Raw genomic sequence first — 20411 nt, 5'->3', positions numbered from 1 at the left:
ACAACAGGGGTAGGGTAATCCACAGGGTTCAGTAAGGCAAGGGCGGGGTGGCTTTGGGGGACTTTGGGTTCCTGGGGAGAATTGGGCTCAGTCTTTTGGGCAGCACGGGGTTAGTCCACTTACTGGATGCGGGAAGCCGGACACAGAGGGCTACAGTCCACACCAGCAACACAGGGTTAATCCACACAGGCAGCTCCAGGCAGGGAAGGGTTAAGTCAGTTCGGCTCACGGGCAACAAAGAGTTAAATCCAGGCAGGGAAAATGTCCAGCCCGCAGGCTCACAGGGAACAAGAAGTAAGTCCAGCCAGGGAAGGGGTTCCAGGCAGCAGAGAGTTCTCCCCACACAGGAGAGGATCCAGCAGCAGACGGACAGTCCAGTCAGCCAGGGAGATGAGGAGGAGGACGGGGGATGGTCGTATGAGAGAAGCTGGCACTCAGCACAGTCTTCCCTCACACACACAGCCAGGAGAACAGAAGGGTTTTTTTTCTTGCTCACCCTTAAGTATATAGCTGGGCGCCTTGTTGGTAACCTGAGACTTCCTGTCGGGTTACCATGGCAATGGGCCCTGTCTCCCAGGTCTCTGGACCAGCCCAGGGAGCCTGGGAAGATGTGCATGAGGGGGAAGGGAGGAGGGGGCTTGTTTGTGGATTCCTTCAGCAGGGGGCCAGACTGCAAGTGAGGGGGGTGAGGGGCTGCTGAGGGCTGCCTGTGTCAGGGACATGGAGGTCTAGAAGTCCCAGCATGGACGGGACAGAAGAGTAAGGGGCTGCTGAGTGGTGTGGGGGTGGCAGGCAGCAAGCCTGGAGGATGTGGGGGAAGAGCAAGCTCTGTGACAACCCCTCCATTCTACAAGTGCTGCCAGGGAAACCTCTTGCTGACGGGACAGCCCATCTGCATTGTGGTGCTGACTTCCCCTTCGGTATTGGATAGTGAAATTGTAGGGTTGTAAGGCCAGGCCCCATCGTAAGAGGCGGCCATTATCCCCAGAGACCCGATTCAGCCAGGTGAGGGGGTTATGGTCTGTGAGGATGGTGAACTCCCGGCCATACAAATAGGGTTGAAGTTTCTTCAACGCCCACACTATGGCCAGGCAGTCCTTTTCTATAGTGGCATAGGCAACCTCCCGGTCTAATAGTTTCCTGCTAAGGAAGGCCACAGGGTGCTCCTTCCCCTCCTCATTTACCTGGCTGAGGACGGCCCCCAGCCCATAGGTAGAGGCGTCCGTCTGTATGAGGAACCTTCGCTGGTAGTTGGGCGTTGCTAGGATGGGGTCATGGGAAAGGGCCTCCTTCAGCCGATCAAATGCAGTCTGGCAGGCCGGGGTCCAGGTTACCATCCGAGGCATGGCCTTCTTGGTGAGATCTGTGAAGGGCTTCGCAATCGTGCTGAATTGAGGAACAAATTTGCGGTAATAGTTAGCAGTGCCCAGAAATGCCATAATCTGTTTCTTAGTCTGGGGGGTGGGCCATTCCCTAATGGCTTCTATTTTAGCTGGTTCGGGGAACAGTTTACCCTCTCCCACCCGGTGTCCTAAATATTGCACCTCCGCCATCCCCATCTGGTACTTGTCTGGTCGAATGGTGAGGTTGGCCCCTGCAATTTGGTCCAGGACAAAACCCACATGCTGGAGGTGGTCTTCCCATGTTTCTCTAAAGATGGCGATGTCATCCAGGTAGGCGCAGGCAAAGTCATGACAGCCCCACAGCAGCTGGTCCACCGTGCGCTGGAAGGTGGCAGGAGCATTCTTCATGCCAAAAGGCATGTTGAGAACCTCGAACAGACCGAAGGGGGTGATGAAGGCAGAGCGCTCCTGACCCTCTGCAGATAAGGGGATTTGCCAGTAGCCCTTGCTCAAGTCCAGAGTAGTGACATAGCGGGCTCCAGCCATCCGGTCCAGCAGGTCATCAATACGGGGTATCAGGTAGGCGTCACTAACCGTGTGGTCATTGAGGCATCGGTAGTCAACACAAAATCGGATGCTACCATCTTTCTTGGGGACAAGAACAACAGGAGAGGCCCAGAGGCTCTGGGAGGGCTGAATAATTCCCAGATCCAGCATTTCGATCAGTTCCTGTCTCATAGTGTTCATAACGGCTTCAGGGACACAATATGGGGCTTGTTGGATGGGCTGGGTTCCCAGGGTCTCCACATGGTGAGTGGTGATAGTGGTCTTTCCAGGCTGGGCCGAAAAAGTGGAACTGCGCTGGCCCAGGACAGCATTCATGGCCCTCTGTTGCCCCGGGTTCAGCTGCAGACTCAGGGGCACCTGGTGCACATCAGTTGGATGACGCGCTGCTTCCAGGAGGTCCAGTACGGCCTCTTCCTCCTCCTCCTCCTCAGAGGGTATTGAACAGACGGCCATAACAAGGGGGTTTCGGTCATGGTACTCCTTGATCATATTGACATGCACCATTTTCTGCCATCTCCCCCGATCATCTAGTCCGAGAATATAGTTTGTGTCATTCACTTTCCTAATGACATGGAAGGGTCCCTCCCATGTGGTTTACAATTTGTTCTGGGGATTTGGGACAATCATGAGGACCTGTTTGATTTCAGTAAACTCCCGGGTGCGTGTCTTGCGGTCATACCATGTCTTTTGCCGGACCTGGGCTGCTTGGAGATGGTCAGCTGCTAGGCTGGCTAGTTGTCCCATCTTTTCACACAGTTCCAAGACATAGTGCACCACAGGGACCCCGGTATTTGGTAGTTGACCCTCCCAGTATTCCTTCAGTAGGGTCAGGGGGCTGTGGATTTTCCACCCATACAGCAGTTCAAAGGGGGAAAATCCAGATTCCTGGGGCACCTCTCAGTAGGCAAGGAAGAGGTGGGGCAGGTATCGTTCCCAGTTTGGCTCTAGGTCTACAAAGGCCCGTAGCATGACCTTCAGGGTCCCGTTAAAGCATTCACACAGTTCATTGGTCTGGGGGTGATAGGGGGTTGTCCGGATGGCCCACACTCCACAGGTCTGCCAGAGGGACTGAACAAGGCCTGACATGAACTGAGTCCCCTGATCTTACAGGATTTCAGCAGGGAAGCTCACTCGGGTGAAAATGGTAACCATGGCTTCTGCAACTTTGGGAGCTGTGATGCTGGACAGGGTGACTGCTTCGGGATAACAAGTAGCATAGTCCACGATGGTCAGGATGTACCACTTTCCAGATTTGCTGGGGCGAGCTAAGGGACCTAGAATGTCAATAGCTACTCGTTGGAACGGCTCCTCAATAATGGTTAGGGGCTGTAGGGGGGCGCGCAGGCCACCCGTTCTTCCATGTCGCTGACAGGTATCGCAGGTACGGCAGTAGCGAGCTACCGATTGGGACATCCCAGGCCAATAGAAGGCCTGGGCCAACCTCTTTTTGGTCCGTAGCTTTCCCTGATGCCCAGCCATGGGAATATCATGAGCAAGGTGTAGCAGTTGGGTCCAGAATTGTTGGGGAACTTTCAGCTGTTTAGCCACGGTCTGAGGCCCCCCTTCGGCATCGGTCTCCACCACTCGGTACAGCAACCCATTTTCCTGCACTATCCTTTCGCCGGTCCCCGGACCAGTCAGCCCTGCTCAGGCCCAGAAGCTTGTGTCGGGGATCGCCGCAGCGCTGGGCTCGGCCCAGGCGCAGCGCACCGCCCTGTGCAGGGACGCGGGCACTGGGACCTGGCCAACCGCGGCAATCAAGTTCGCGCATGCACGGTAGAGACCGCGGGCGTGCTCTTGGCACCAATGACAGCGCAGGGCGGGATATTTAAATGGCCCTGAGCTGTCATTCAGTGCCTTCTGGTCTCCTTGTATCCTGTATCTTGTGAACCTGTGAATAAGTGAGTTGCTGACCTGGATTGTGCCCTGACCTTGCTGATTTCTCCTGTCCTGACCCTTGCTTGCCTGACCTCTCTCCTGGATGCCCCCTATTGGACCTGACCTGCTGTTGTTGACCTGGCGTGTGACCCGACTACTCTCTGCCCGCTGCTTTGTACCGCACCGTCCCCATAGTTACCGACCCGGCCTGCCTGACCTCGCACTCGCTCAGCCATCTATCCATCCATCCCGTCGGGATCTCCCAGCCTTCTCACATTAGGCTCTTCCTCTGCGGGAGCCCCTGGCGGATACCCCTACCAGTGGTGAGTGTGCCCAGTAACTGCGACCTGCTCTCAGAGCACTACAAGTCCATCCCCACCATCAGGGGCCCTGGTGAACAAGTGCACTGGGACTTAGATTCCGCACGCTGGAATCACCTCACCGGTGGGTTGCTAGAGGTACCGCTGGGTGGTCCCTTACAGCTTGTCAGAGTAGGGTCGGTGGCTAAGTCCCCTTGAAACTTGTCCCAGTCCCACGTCACCCCAGTATTATCAGCAGTCAAAGTTGAGTCACTCACCGTGGGAAGCAGAGGTCTGTCCACATGCTGGAGTGACTCCTTCCTCTCACCGGTTTCCCAGCAGACCTAACTTCATGTGACGGCTCCCACAAAGTGACATCATTCCCAAGAACCACATCTGCAGTTAGTCCTCCCATTACACCCACGTTGCAGCGTTTAGGCCCCAAGCCATAGTCCAGATTGACAGTAGCAAGAGGGATGAAGCATTTGGTGCCCCCTGCTAGCTGGATCACTATCCCAGGGCCAGGCTGTACAGCGTCAGGGTGCACCACTCGGGGGTCCACAATGGTGAGGAAGGCCCCTGAGTTTCGGAAGCCTACCGCCTTTTGTCCATCCGCAGTGACCTCTTGCAAGTGCTTTCCTTGGAGGCTCTGGGTAGGGGCCACCACCGGCTGTAGGCCAAAGACTGCTGGAGGGGTGTCCTTGTCTGCAGGAGCAAGATCCCAGTCTGAAGGGGGTGGTGGCAAGTCCTCGGGAGCCTGGTACAGATCCACAGAATTTACTGGCCGGGGCAAGCTAGGCCTGAGAGTCTGTTTTTTGGCGGGGCAGCTGGCCTGGTAGTGATAAAAATAATACACCTTGTATGGAGGTGTGCCTTTAATAATTCATATGGTGAAAAAATAAATCACCAGCCTGTGTCTTTAGGAAGCCAGGTTCCAAGATGGACGGCCCGTCTGCTCAGAGGGAAGCAGTGGAGTAGAATGCCTGTCAGTGCAGGGACCACGTGTACCCGACGTCCCAGCGTCCTGGATGACGTCACCATGATGTGGAGAGACGGAGGGGGGAACTCTTGCTTGTCCCAACTGGCCTCTTCCTTCTAAAGCTGCGGCTCCAGCAAGAGTTCCCCCCTTCCGTCTCTCCACATCGTGGTGACGTCATCCAGGACGCTGGGACGTTGGGTACACGTGGTCCCTGCACTGACAGGCATTCTACTCCACTGCTTCCCTCTGAGCAGACGGGCCGTCCATCTTGGAACCTGGCTTCCTAAAGCCACAGGCTGGTGATTTATTTTTTTACCATATGAATTATTAAAGGCACACCTCCATACAAGGTGTATTATTTTTATCACAAAACTACAAAGCGCCTGGCTCCTGCTTATACCTCCCACAAACCAATGTGTTTTTACCATGGCAGCAGTGAGTTTTTTCTCCACCAATCATAGTTGACATATACCATTCACTTATTTCCTTTGGGACACATCTGTGCGCTTTTATCCAGACCGTTCTTCCTGGTAGTGACCAATCTGTCCACAGCCAAAGCACCACCTATCTAAGGCAGGTCTGGGGCCCCGTTGTTGGTTGGCTGAACGAGGTGGGAGTAGGGGCTGTAGTGCTGGTACTATTTGTGGAGCCATTCGGCGATGGGGAGGCGTGTAGGGCACCGGTGTAGGATGGGGCATCCTGGCCGCTTGGGGTGCCTCGACAGCAGGCTTCTTCCATTGCGGGTTAATGAGGAGAGCCTCATCCGCCAAGGCTGTAGCTTCTTCTAGGGTGGCATGTTTCCGCTCACGCGCCCACTGTCGGAGCTCGGGGGGGGGGCACTTGAAAAGGAATTGTTCCTTCAGGATGGCCTGGATGATCTGCTCAGGGGAGGTTGCCTTCTCCCCTTCCAGCCACCGGCGGCAGTCTACCGACAACTTGTGCACAAACATTTGAAGGAGGCCTCTGGGAGACGGAGTGTAGTCCGGAACTGGGCCCGATATGACTCTGAGGAGACCGCGTATTAGTCCAGTATGGCCCTTTTTATCTCCTCATAGTTCCGTCTCTTGAGGGGGTCCATCATTTGGTAGGCTTCATCAGCCCCTCCGTCAAGCAGCCCTACCACATGGCGAGTCCAGTCTGTGGGTGGGACCTGCAGTAGTTCGCACTGACATTCAAAGTCCTGGAAGAACCCATCCACATCTCTGATGTGCTCTTGGTAGGGCTTAAAGTCCTTCCTGGATATTCTCTGGGCCTCCCGTGCCACAGGGACAGCCACAGGAGCAGCTGCTTGATTCTTTGCAGCTTCCCACGCTGTTTGTCTCTTTTGAGCCTTTTCCATGGCCGCCAGCTTTCTATCTAGGGTGGCATCCTTCCCCAGAATGGCCATCTCTTCCTCGTACCAGATGACCCAAGGGCTCTTTCCATTTGTGCTTTGAAGCTCTGGTCCATCTCCTCTCGGGACCGCTTGGCCCTTGTCTGTGCCTACCTCTTCCCATTGCTGTTGGCTGGCTTTCTCCAGCATCCGGACCAGCTGATCTTTGTTAAGTCCCTTGTAGTTGAGGCCCAAAGTTCTGGCCTTTTCTTGTAAGCTGATTGCCATCCAGTGTCGATATTCCGGGGCCACCGCTTCCATTGTAAGCAGACTCTCTCATCTGCCATCTCGAGTGCTCTCGTCCCGCCGCTGCCAACCAGTTGTCAAGAGAACCACAGAGCACACAGAGACAGATTGCACAGAACCCAATGTGTGGGCTTTTACTGGGGAGGTTTGTGGGGCACAGACAACAGTTCCTTTAGTCCACAGATCCACACCAGATACAGTAACACAATACAGTTATCTGGAAGGCAATATGGAGCAACAGGGGTATGGTAATCCACAGGGTTCAGTCTTTTGGCAGCACGGGGTTAGTCCACTTACTGGATGCGGGGAGCCGGACACAGAGGGCTACAGTCCACACCGGCAACACAGGGTTAATCCACACAGGCAGCTCCAGGCAGGGATGGGTTAAGTCCATCCGGCTCACGGGCAACAAAGAGTTAAATCCAGGCAGGAGAAATGTCCGGCCCGCAGGCTCACAGAGAACAACAGGTAAGTCCAGCCAGGGAAGATGTCCAGTCTCGCAGGCTCACAGGGAACAAGAGGTAAGTCCAGGCAGCAGAGAGTTCACCCCACACCGGAGAGGGATCCAGCAGCAGACGGACAGTCCAGTCAGCCATGGAGATGAGGAGGAGGACGGGGGATGGTCATAAGAGAAGCTGGCACTCAGCACAGTCTTCTCTCACACACACAGCCAGGAGAACAGAAGGGGTTTTTTTTTTCTGCTCACCCTTAAGTATATAGCTGGGCGCCCTGTTGGTAACCGGAGACTTCCTGTCGGGTTACCATGGCAATGGGCCCTGTCTCCCAGGTCTCCGGACCAGCCCAGGGAGCCCGGGAAGATGTGCATGAGGGGGAAGGGAGGAGGGGGCCTGTTTGTGGATTCCTTCAGCAGGGGGCCAGACTGCAAGCAAGGGGGTGAGGGGCTGCTGAGGGTTGCCTGTGTAAGGGACACGGAGGACTTGAAGTCCCAGCATGGACGGGACAGAAGAGTGAGGGGTTGCTGAGGGGTGGGGGTGGGGTGTCAGACAGCAAGCCTAGAGGATGGGGGGGAAGGGCCAGCTCTGTGACATCGGGTTTTTCCAATATGGGCTCAAAGCTTATAATGTTTAATTACATAGTTACAAGAAAAGCAAACTTTTGGAGTCTCACAGGACCCCTTCATCAAGAATGGGATGTGTCACATGTCTGATGAAGGGGTCCTGCGAGACTCCAAAAGTTTGCTTTTCTTGTAACTATGTAATTACATGTTAATAGCTTCCGACCCACATTGGAGAAACCCGGTGTGCTGGTGATGTTTCTGTTCCTTGATGTATCACGGTTCCAGCCGCTGGTCCCTGCAGCCCCCACTATACATACAGTCGTTGTACAATGCAGGAACGTGTGCGATGGGATTGTGTAACTATGACTCCGGAATATGACACATAACTGCAGGACATTTGCAGGATATCCAATAACTCAGAGCAACTATCCATCTCCCAGACATCATTCTCCTTGTCTGAAAGGTGACATCTGACAGAGGAGACTGACAACGTAAACTCATTACAGTTTCTTTAAACTTTCAATACATTTTTCTACATTTTTTAGGAAATTTGCTGCCGCTAAACCAGGAGGTGGAATGGGTTGAGGACTATAATAAAAATGTGGACAGAGTAATGGCTGAATCCTATAATGAGGACAGTTTCCATGATCTAATTGTCCCGGTTCTTATACACAGGTAAGAACTAAAAACATACTATGGGGTGTTTGTGACAGAGATAAAGTGTTACTGAACCCACAACAGTTCAGTCAGTCTGTATATGCAGCAAAGCATGCTGGTTATACTCATTGTGAGACCTGATATAGTGAATGCGGGGTCCGGGGAGAGCGGATATAGTGAATGCGGGGTCCAGGGAGAACGGATATAGTGAATGCGGGGTCTGGGGAGAGCGGATATAGTGAATGCAGGATCCAGGAAGAGCGGATATAGTGAATGCAGGGTCCAGGGAGAGCGGATATAGTGAATGCGGGGTCCGGGGGGGGCGGATATAGTGAATGCGGGGTCCGGGGAGAGTGGATATAGTGAATGCAGGGTCCGGGGAGAGCGGATATCGTGAATGTGGGGCCCGGGAGCAAGGATATAGTGAATGCAGGGTCCGGGGAGAGCGGATATAGTGAATGCAGGGTCAGGGAAGAGCGGATATAGTGAATGCGGGGTCCGGGGAGAGCGGATATAATGAATGCAAAGTCCGGGGAGAGCGGATATAGTGAATGCAGGGTTCCTGGGAGAGCGGATATAGTGAATGCAGGGTCCAGAGGAGAGCAGATATAGTGAATGCGGGGTCCGGGGAGAGTGGATATAGTGAATGCGGGGTCTGGGAAGTGCTGATATAGTGAATGCGGGGTCTGGGGAGAGCGGATACAGTGAATGCAGGGTCCAGGGAGAGCAGATATAGTGAATGCAGGGTTTGGGGAGAGCGGATATAGTGAATGCGGGGTCCGAGGAGAGCGGATATAGTGAATGCAGGGTCTGGGAAGTGCTGATATAGTGAATGCGGGGTCTGGGGAGAGCGGATACAGTGAATGCGGGGTCCGGGGAGAGCAGATATAGTGAATACAGGGTTCGGGGAGAGCGGATATAGTGAATGCAGGGTCCGGGGAGAGCGGATATAGTGAATGCAGGGTCCGGGGAGAGCGGATATAGTGAATGCGGGGTCCGGGGAGAGCGGATATAGTGAATGCGGGGTCCGGGGAGAGCGGATATAGTGAATGCGGGGTCCGGGGAGAGCGGATATAGTGAATACGGGGTCCGGGGAGAGCGGATATAGTGAATGCGGGGTCCGGGGAGAGCGGATATAGTGAATACGGGGTCCAGGTAGAGCGGATATAGTGAATGCGGGGTCCGGGGAGAGCGGATATAGTGAATGCAGGGTCCAGGTAGAGCGGATATAGTGAATGCGGGGTCCGGGGAGAGCGGATATAGTGAATGCGGGGTCCGGGGAGAGTGGATATAGTGAATGCGGGGTCCGGGGAGAGTGGATATAGTGAATGCGGGGTTCGGGGAGAGCGGATATAGTGAATGCAGGGTCCGGGGAGAGCAGATATAGTGAATGCAGGGTCCGTGGAGAGCAGATATAGTGAATGCGGGGTCCGGGGAGAGCGGATATAGTGAATGCAGGGTCCGGGGAGAGGGGATATAGTGAATGCGGGGTCCGGGGAGAGCGGATATAGTGAATACAGAGTTTGGGGTTTAGTACCAGTTTAATTCAGACGTCTAACATGGATTGAGGTCATATTAGAGGCATTTCCTGCAATGAAGTCTCTCAGTCTTTGATGAAAACAACATTAGCAATGAATATAGTTCACATGTAATGGATTTATAACAAATATTTTTTCTCTCAGTGTAAATAATGATATCCAGAATGAAGTTGGGTTGTACAGAGAACTACTGAACACTGCCCGAGAACTAACTGGTTAGTATTTGGGGTATTTTTGTCATGTGGTTGTTTTTCCTCTCCTCTTTGTTCATGTCATGGTATTCTCTCCTCTCTCTATCTCCCAGACATTCCATGTGTGTTTTTGAAGGTATATGGGGTATATGTAACAGAAAAATATCCTCCTGCGCTTATATGGTAAATAATACACTTAACTAGAAAGCAGCCAGCATCTCTCCCATACCAGATAAGGACAATAGTAAAAACACATATAAAAGTGATGCAGCGCTAAAACTAATAATAAAAATACTCCAGAGATATAGGAAGTGATATACATAAAATAATGATTTAGCAAACGGGGTAACAAATGACCCAAATCCACATGGGGATATGAGAGAGGCAGTGACCCCTGGTACCCGAAGGGTACTCAATAAAGACCAGGTGAATATCTGCAGGACAAACCAAACAGATAATAATGGCTTTGTGCAATAAATGAAGTGTCCACAGTTCATACAAATGCTTTTATTTCAAGACGTGCAGGTGAATCACAGCACACTCCAAACATGATCCCAAGTGGGATCCCAAGTTCGTCCTGACGAAGTCACGAGTTACGTGACGCAACGCGTCGACGGCAATAGCGTGGTGACGTACTTCCGGCGTGACGCCATTTTGGAACACCTTTTTGATCATGCTGTACCACAATGATCTGGATACAGGCTGCTGCTATGTGAGTGTATTTACCCCCTTTTTTTGGCTTGTTGTTACTGTGCCATTAAAAGCAGTAATACACTATGAGGATTGTGTTCTTTTTCTATACTTATGAGCATATGAGCTTTGACACCTAAGGAGGGTGTATTTAGTTTGCCCACTGGTCCGACTACTGTGTATGTGATGACTGCCCATACTATCCTATCTGAGGAACCATCGGTTTCAGGGATCCAGAGATCTACATTTGCTTTGTGGCCCTTTGGGGTCGTAGAGTGGAGGTGAGAGGCCACTGTAGCCAGACTGCCTGCGATCATGTTTGGAGTGTGCTGTGATTCACCTGCACGTCTTGAAATAACAGCATTTGTATGAACTGTGGACACTTCATTTATTGCACAAAGCCATTATTATCTGTTTGGTTTGTCCTGCAGATATTCACCTGGTCTTTATTGAGTACCCTTCGGGTACCAGGGGTCACTGCCTCCCTCATATCCCCATGTGGATTTGGGTCATTTGTTACCCCGTTTGCTAAATCATTATTTTATGTATATCACTTCCTTTATCTCTGGAGTATTTTTATTATTAGTTTTAGCGCTGCATCACTTTGATATATGTATATGGGCTATATGAAAACTGCGTGATCGTAATGGGAATTTCTATTTTTTCAGCAAAAATTTCCCAGTGTCTTTGTCAATCTCTACTCACATCACCATAGCTCAGTCCAAAATTTTTATACTTTCGTAAAGTATTTTAGTCTTTTTTATTCTTTACTTTTCTATTATTGTATAATCTATTCTAATGTATTCTTTTTTAATTCATTCTATTCAAAATTTGAATTTCGGAAGGCAATTATATACTTTCTTTTTTATTCTATTCTATTATTTTTCCATTCTATTCTTTTCTATTCTATTCTAATGGATTCTATTCTGTTCCTTTAGTTGCTATTAAATTTTATTCTGTTTTACTCTATTTTTTTCTATTCTTTAATTTTCTATTCTATGTTTTTCTATTCTATTTTCATTGATTCTATTCCTTTATTTTCTGACCTATTTTATTCTACTCTTGTTTTCAAATTCAAATGGAATTTTGGCTGAATTTTGTTTCATTATTTCAGATTTGTGTAAATTTGTTACTATTGGAATTTGGAATTCAGATACACCCAAAAAATGTAAAATGTATTAGTATTGTTATTATTATTATTATTATTATTATTATTATTATACAGGATTTATGTACCATCAACAGTTTGCTCAGCATTTTACAATATAACAGCAGACAATGCAGCCCGAATATGGATTCGGATCAAAAAGAACTGCACATGTCTATCTCCTCTCTGTCTATGTAATGACTACCTTTCCTCTGTCTATCTCCTCTCTCCTCTCTGTCTGTATAATGACCGCCTTTCCTTTGTCTATCTCCTTCCCTCTCTCCTCTCTGTCTGTATAATGACCGCCTTTCCTTTGTCTATCTCCTTCCCTCTCTCCTCTCTGTCTGTATAATGACTTCCTTTCCTCTATCTCCTCCTCTCTCCTCTGTCTATATAATGACTGTGTCATGGAGCTAGCCCCTCACTTTTCTGTCCCGTCTATGCTGGGACTTCTAGTCCTCCGTGTCACTGACACAGGCAGCCCTCAGCAGCCCCTCACCCCCCTTCCCCTGCAGTCTGGCCCCCTGCTCCTCTTTCTATATAATGACTGCCTTTCCTCTGTCTATCCCCTCCTCTCCTCTGTCTGTATAATGACTGCCTTTCCTCTGTCTATCTCCTTCTCTCCTCTTTGTCTGTAGAATGACCGCCTTTCCTCTGTCTATCTCCTACTCCTCTCCTCTGTCTGTATAATGACTGCCTTTCCTCTGTCTATCTCCTCTCTCCTCTGTCTATATAATGACCGCTTTTCCTCTGTCTATCTCCTCTCCTCTGTCTGTATAATGACCGCCTTTCCTCTGTCTATCTCCTCTCTCCTCTTTGTCTGTATAATGACCACCTTTCCTCTGTCTATCTCCTCTCCTCTGTCTGTATAATGACCGCCTTTCCTCTGTCTATCTCCTCCTCCTCTCCTCTGTCTGTATAATGACCGCCTTTCCTCTGTCTATCTCCTCTCTCCTCTTTGTCTGTATAATGACCGCCTTTCCTCTGTCTATCTCCTCTCTCCTCTTTGTCTGTATAATGACCGCCTTTCCTCTGTCTATCTCCTCCTCCTCCTCTCCTCTGTCTGTATAATGACCGCCTTTCCTCTGTCTATCTCCTCTCTCCTCTTTGTCTATATAATGACCGCCTTTCCTCTGTCTATCTCCTACTCCTCTCCTCTGTCTGTATAATGACTGCCTTTCCTCTGTCTATCTCCTTCTCTCCTCTTTGTCTGTATAATGACTGCCTTTCCTCTGTCTATCTCCTCTCTCCTCTGTCTGTATAATGACTGCCTTTCCTCTGTCTATCTCCTTCTCTCCTCTTTGTCTATATAATGACCGCCTTTCCTCTGTCTATCTCCTCTCCTCTGTCTGTATAATGACTGCCTTTCCTCTGTCTATCTCCTACTCCTCTCCTCTGTCTGTATAATGACTGCCTTTCCTCTGTCTATCTCCTTCTCTCCTCTTTGTCTGTATAATGACTGCCTTTCCTCTGTCTATCTCCTCTCTCCTCTGTCTGTATAATGACTGCCTTTCCTCTGTCTATCTCCTCTCTCCTCTGTCTGTATAATGACTGCCTTTCCTCTGTCTATCTCCTTCTCTCCTCTTTGTCTATATAATGACCGCCTTTCCTCTGTCTATCTCCTCTCCTCTGTCTGTATAATGACTGCCTTTCCTCTGTCTATCTCCTACTCCTCTCCTCTGTCTGTATAATGACTGCCTTTCCTCTGTCTATCTCCTTCTCTCCTCTTTGTCTATATAATGACCGCCTTTCCTCTGTCTATCTCCTCTCCTCTGTCTGTATAATGACTGCCTTTCCTCTGTCTATCTCCTACTCCTCTCCTCTGTCTGTATAATGACCGCCTTTCCTCTGTCTATCTCCTCTCTCCTCTTTGTCTATATAATGACTGCCTTTCCTCTGTCTATCTCCTCTCTCCTCTGTCTATATAATGACTGCCTTTCCTCTGTCTATCTCCTTTTCTCCTCTTTGTCTGTATAATGACCGCCTCCTCTCTTTCTATATCATGACTGCCTTTCCTCTGTCTATCTCCTCCTTATTCTCCTTCAGATTTTTCCTCTAGAAAAAGCCTGCAATGGTTCTGCCCCCCTTCTCTTCACCCAGACAATGGCTATCTTTCCTCCATCTCCCCTTTACCTCCTGTCCTTCAGGAACTGACTTGCTCCTTGTACTGAATTCCTTCATGTTGATGTTCCAGGCGTTAACCCATACATTGTCCTGACACACAAGTACAGCGGTGAATTGGAATCCATGAAGTCCATCTTTACAAACATGGGGCTGAAAAACATCTACACCATCGAAAATTACACTGCAAAGGGCGAGCCGATGGTGAGAGAGAAGCATGAAGAGATCATCAAATTCCTCACTGATGTTTTGGAAGACATCAGATTCCGTATGGGACACATGAGAGATCCCAAAGAGGAGAGGAAAAGGCATCTGAATTTTATTATAAAATATATGAAAGAAACAAGCGACATGAAACTAAATTCCGAATATATGAAGAACAAGAGTGAGGGGAGTGGAAAAAGTTATTGTATTCTACTTTGAATAAATTGTGATTGTGCAGCCCTAGCTACTGTATATTACAACCCCTGTGTGCCTTATGTAGTTATCTGTGATGTAAAATATAAATGGTAGGTAAGATTTGGGAAGGTCTACGTCAGTTATTTCTTCTTCTCACTTAGAGGACAGAAGGGACTCACTGAAGGTCCAGGTTAATAAAAAGCCTCCATAGACCATTTCTTCTCTTTCAGCCATCAGTTTTCTGTGTTTCTATGTATTGGTGACATAAAGTGGGCTCTGCATCCAGCGCCAGCTCAACCATAGGGAGGCATAGGCAGCCGCCTTAGGGTGCCAGCATGGTGGGGCGGGGGGGGGCGGTAAAATCCAAATCCCCAGCCTTTTGCTCAGGATTTGTAACCATAGTGCGGACATGTGTGTTCCCCGGCCAGAAGCGTGCGTACTTTTGTGAAGCTGACTGAAGCTGGCTGTCTATGGGAAGGGTTTCAAGTGGCTGCAAAACTGTCGATCACTTCTACAACTGCCACTATGTTCCGCCCCCTGCGCAACCCCCCCACCATATTTACAGGGGTCCCACCTGCTGGCCCACTGCGTTCATGGCGGATGTCGCTGTGAAGGGCGAAAGGAATTTAGTGGACATTTATCCGCTGAGCCTCTCTCCTCTGTACAGAACAGGCAGTGACGTACATAACTTCACTTCCAGAGCTGTCAATGACTGGAATCAATACCTGAGGAAGCAGCTGACAGACCATGATATGTGTTCCATCAGCTGCAGTGGTGTGTAAGGGAGACATCCAGGGTCTAATAGACCCCGGATGTCTCATAAAGAGTACCTGACACCTATATGCTATCACATAGAGGGCTAGTGGTCCCCTATGTGATAGCATTCACAATTATGTAAAATGTTTTTTTAAGTTTTAAGCATTAAAATAGACACATATAAAATTAAAAAATAAAAATATTTCCCCCCCCCTTCCCACATATCAAAATGCATGCATCGGGGTGCCTATATACAAAAATGGCAATTGCTGAACACATATTACATATCACTACGCTTGGTGGAGTGAGATCAATAATTATAGCATCAGAACTCCTGCATAACTTTACATTGATGACCTGTAGCGGCTTTTAAAATGTTGTCTATGAAAAAAAAATCTAGGGTTTCACGGGCACACACACATTTAAGGTTTGACATGTTATGTCTCTATTTACTCAGCACAACTTCATAATTTACATTTTACAAAAAAAAAGTGTAATAAATTGAATTTATACAACCAAAAATGTACTTTGGTGTATTTTTTAATGAAAGTTTGTATTTGAGCCAGTATCGTGTAACATAAAAAATTGGGACTACCAAAATGTTATTCTCTAGGACAGGAGTGTCAAACTCCATTTCATTGAGGGCCGAATCAGCATTATGGTTGCCCTCTAAGGGCCGATTGTATCTGTAAGGGTAGATGTCCCTCTTAGATTGTAAGCTCCCAGGATCAGGGCCCTCCTATATGTATTGTTGCTGTATTGTCTCCTGTTATATTGTAAAGCGCTGAGCAAACTGTTGGCGCCATAAATCCTGTATAATAATAATAATGTCTTGAGCACCCCACCCCCCTCATTACATCAGATATCAAGAATCCCACACCCTCCATAACATCACCGTGCACCCACTTTGGGGGCAGAGCTGGAAAGCAGAAGGTACAGGGTCTGGAGGAGGACCAGAGGAGGAATGGAGTCAGTTACCAAAGTCTGCTGAATGTTGAGACCAGGGGAGGCAGAACTGAGGGGGTGCTGCAGCTGCACTGAGAGGTACAAAATTTGGCAGAGAAGTTATTTTGTCTTCTCTGCTGCCGATTGCTGAGACAAGGAGGGGGCAGAGACAAGGGGGTACCTGAAGGAGAGGTGCAAGGGCCACATGAAATGGCCTGGAGGGCTGGATTTGGCCTGCGGGCCTTATGTTTGACACCTGTCATCTAGGGTGTCTTCTTTTTAGAAAATATATAATGTTCTGAGGGGGTATAAGTAACCTTCAAGCCTAAAATAATTTCAAATATCTGTCTTCCAATCCTAACACTGAGTCCTCTTGCCTACGTGGAAGGGAATCAGGGAATACATACCCTCCTCCCTCATTACACACTGCCCTTGTGGAAGGAAGGGAGTGGTGGGAGGATGGGGGGGAGAGGGAGTTGCAAAATGCACCTTCACTTAAGTATTATTATTTTATTATTATACAGGATTTAGATACCGCCATCAGTTATGCAACGCTTTACAACATGAGGGCAGACAGTACGAATACAATACAAATGAATACAGGAGAATTCAGAGGGCCTGACTCGTTAGAGCTTACAATCTAAGAGGGAGGGTCGAGAGATACAAAAGGTAATAACTGTGGGGGATGGGCTGATGGACAAAATACATGTACAGTTGTTAGGTGGGGGCAGGATAGGCTTCTCTGAAGAGATGAGTTTTCAGGGGTATTCTAAAAGTGGACAGAGATGGAAATATATGAACAAATTGGGGAAGGGAGTTCCAGAGCATGGGAACAGCTCTGGAGGAATCCTGGAGGCGAGCATAGGAGGAGGTGACAAGGGAGCTAGAGAACAGGAGGTCTTGGGAGGAACGAGTTGGTTGGTATTTTGAGAGCAGGTTGGTGATGTAACTCGGGAATGAGTTATGGATGGCTTTATAAGTTGTTGTAAGTATCTTGAATTTTATTTGTTGGGTGAGCAGGAAAAGTGGAGGAATTGGCAAAGAGGGATTGAGGACACTGAGCGGAGGTCAGTGGAGGAACTGGAAAAAAGGGATGGAGGACACTGAGCGGAGGTCAATGGAGGAACTGGAAAAGAGGGATGGAGGACACTGAGCGGAGGTCAGTGGAGGAACTGGAAAAGAGGGATGGAGGACACTGAGCGGAGGTCAATGGAGGAACTGGAAAAGAGGGATGGAGGACACTGAGCGGAGGTCAGTGGAGGAACTGGAAAAAGGGATGGAGGACACTGAGCGGAGGTCAGTGGAGGAACTGGCAAAGAGGGATGGAGGACACTGAGCGGAGGTCAGTGGAGGAACTGGAAAAGAGGGATGGAGGACACTGAGCGGAGGTCAGTGGAGGAACTGGAAAACAGGGATGGAGGACACTGAGCGGAGGTCAGTGGAGGAACTGGAAAAGAGGGATGGAGGACACTGAGCGGAGGTCAGTGGAGGAACTGGAAAAGAGGGATGGAGGACACTGAGCGAAGGTCAATGGAGGGACTGGCAAAGAGGGGCAACATACACTGGACAGTTAGTAAGGTGGATGAGCCTGGCAGCAGCATTCATGATGGACTGAAGAGGGGACAGCCTATGCAAAGGTAAGCCAATGAGAAGGGAGTTGCAGTAGTCATGGTGGGAGATGATCAGGGAAGCAGACATAAAAACCTTGCAGCGGCCATGTCTGCGACTACGAATGACAGAGGAAGTTCAGATATCTCCAAGCTTTTCATTGATGAAACATCTGCCTGCCTACTTCATGCCTTAGGGTGAAGGTTACTCCATTTTTATGAATTGATATCAGAGTCCTAGTGCAGACATAATTCCAAAGCTCCTCGGGAGAGTTCTATATTCACATTCTGATATCTTACTAGAAGATTATTTTGACTTCACCCTCTCCAGCCTGCACTCCATGCCTCTTGATTGGCTCTTCAATGTGACGGGTAGCCAAACTGGGATAACGTCTGAAAGGAATGGAGCCGCACACCCACTATCAGCCAGGTAAAGCTTCATGTAAAAAATGGCTTCAGAGAGTCTCCTCCCATGCCACACCTCTGTGAGGGGCGTGGCATGGGAGGAGACTCTCTAAAGCCGTTTTTTACATGAAGTTTCATCCTGTTGATCAATGGATAGCGGCTCTCTTTAGATCTGTGAACTGGACAAGCTGAGCTTGGAGCATCGGCACCCAGTCACATGTTAGAAGTCACCAGGAAATATGCGCGCAGTTCTTGGACCCTCACTTTTCACAAACTGGGATAAAGGCTACTTTATATTAGTTACATGTCCCCGTTTACATAGCATAACTGAAAAAAAAAATTGCAGCTTACGTTTTTTAGATGCTCTGATCTAGACCCTATGGCAAGGAAAATCCGACATAGTTCTCTTTGTTTACTGTAAGAGGGGCTGGATATGCGTTTGCCATAATGAACCCAGTCTGCAATGTGCAGGGAGATAGTAATTTTTAATTTTGATATAGATGTGAAATAGATTTGTACTCTGTCTGTCCTAAATAAAGGTTTTCACTATTGTTGGGCTAGAGCAGGGTCTCCAAACTATGTCCCTCCAGCTGTTGAAGTACTACAAGTCCCATCATGCTTCAGCCATCTTGTTGGTGGCTGTCAGAGTCTTGCAAGGCCTCATGGGACATGCAGTTCCTCAATACCTGGAGGGTCATAGTTTGGAGACCCCTGGTCTAGATGTTCGAGTCAAACATTAGTTCGGCATTGGCTGTTCACGTGTTGGGTGAACACACAAATGGTAAGGGTATTCTTTGGGCTGTTTGCTCACCACTCCCCACAATACACTGCCCCCTGACAGTGCATTGTAATTGGCCAAAGCAAGGCATCTGACCACAGGTCAGGTTACATAATGACATAGTTAGTCTGGCTGAAAAAAGACAAAAGTCCATCCAGTTCAACCAAAAAAAAAACCTTATAATCCTACACCCACAGTTGATCCAAAGGAGGTGAAATGATTTGGCCAATCACAGCACATGATGATGAAGGGGGCATGGCCTTGTGACATCATCACAGTATTTAGAAACTGCCTACCAGCACAGCTGTCAGACGGCAGGAGCCAGTGTCAAGAGCGCAGACTTTTTTTTGGGTCGGCAGTGGCATTGTGATTGACGTTGGATCTACTTCGGGGTCTACTTTTTATTGTTATTAAAGGACTAGTCAACGACTGTCTCCTGTCATTTGTACACTACACTTTTTTTTGTGAATGAGTAGTGGTACCATGTATCCCATATTCATTCACATGGGGGGAATCTGGGGGCCCCTTTGTTAAAGGGAGCTTCCAGATTCCAAAAACCCCCCATCCACAGACCTTCCCCACAACCACCAGCCATGGGTGTGGGGAAGGGGCCCTTGTCCCCATCAACATGGGGACAAGGTGCTTTGGGGGGAAGCCCCTCTGCTCCAAAGCACCCCCATGTTGAGGGCATGTGGCCTGGTATGGTTCAAGAGGGGGGGACGCACATTTATTCCCCTCCCTTTCCTGACCTGCTGGGCTTCATGCTCGGATAAGGGTCTAGTATGGATTCTAGGGTAGTGGTGTTTTTTGGTTTTGTGCTGCCCTAGGCAAGACTAAAATTGCACCCCCATCTAAATTTGTAATCTCCGTTCCTTCTGCTTTAGGCTCCACATCTTCCTATAAGAGCTCCATATCAGACGTTGGTCAGCAACTGCGGACATGATACAGGAGACAGTCAGAGACTGCAGACGGGATACAGGAGATGGTCAGAGATGACAAACATGATATAGAAGAAACTGTGGACAGGAAGCAGGAGAAGTTTAGAGACAGCAGACAGGATACAGGAGACGGTCAGCGAATGCAGACATACTACAGTAAATGTCCAGAGACTGCAGACAGGATAAAGGAGAAGGTCAGAGACTGAGGACAGGATACAGGAGATGATCAGATTCTGCTGGCATACTACAGGAGACGGCCAGAGACTTGGACAAGATAAAGGAGAAAGACTGAGGACAGAATACAGGAGATGATCAGAGTCTGCTGACATATTACAGGAGATGGTCAGAGACTGAGGACAGGATACAGGAGAAGGTCAGAGACTGCGGACATACTACAGGAGATAGTCAGAGACTGTGGACATAGTACAAGAGACAGTAAGATACTGTGGACCTAGTACAGGAGACAGTCAGAGACTGTGGATATAGTACAGGAGACAGTCAGAGACTGCGGACAGGATAAAGGAGATGGTCAGAGAC

At 49.1% G+C, this 20411-nt stretch overlaps 1 protein-coding gene across 1 annotated transcript in view; it reads left to right on the top strand.

Moving 5' to 3' along the window:
• LOC149437975 (uncharacterized) overlaps positions 1 to 15723 on the top strand; it is a 46945-nt gene extending 31222 nt beyond the window's left edge. The window contains exons 3-5 of the mRNA XM_089660390.1: positions 8248 to 8377; positions 10042 to 10112; positions 14120 to 15723. Coding sequence (XP_089516516.1) covers positions 8248 to 8377; positions 10042 to 10112; positions 14120 to 14469 — 551 coding nt within the window. The 3' untranslated portion in view covers positions 14470 to 15723. The remainder of the gene's footprint in view (positions 1 to 8247; positions 8378 to 10041; positions 10113 to 14119) is intronic.
• The last annotated feature ends 4688 nt before the right edge of the window (positions 15724 to 20411 follow it).

The sequence above is a fragment of the Staurois parvus genome, unplaced genomic scaffold (assembly GCF_062004578.1).
Source record: "Staurois parvus isolate SC_StPar_1 unplaced genomic scaffold, SC_StPar_1.0 ptg001234l, whole genome shotgun sequence".
Lineage (NCBI taxonomy): Eukaryota > Metazoa > Chordata > Amphibia > Anura > Ranidae > Staurois > Staurois parvus.
This window is presented reverse-complemented; position numbering and strand designations above follow the sequence as displayed.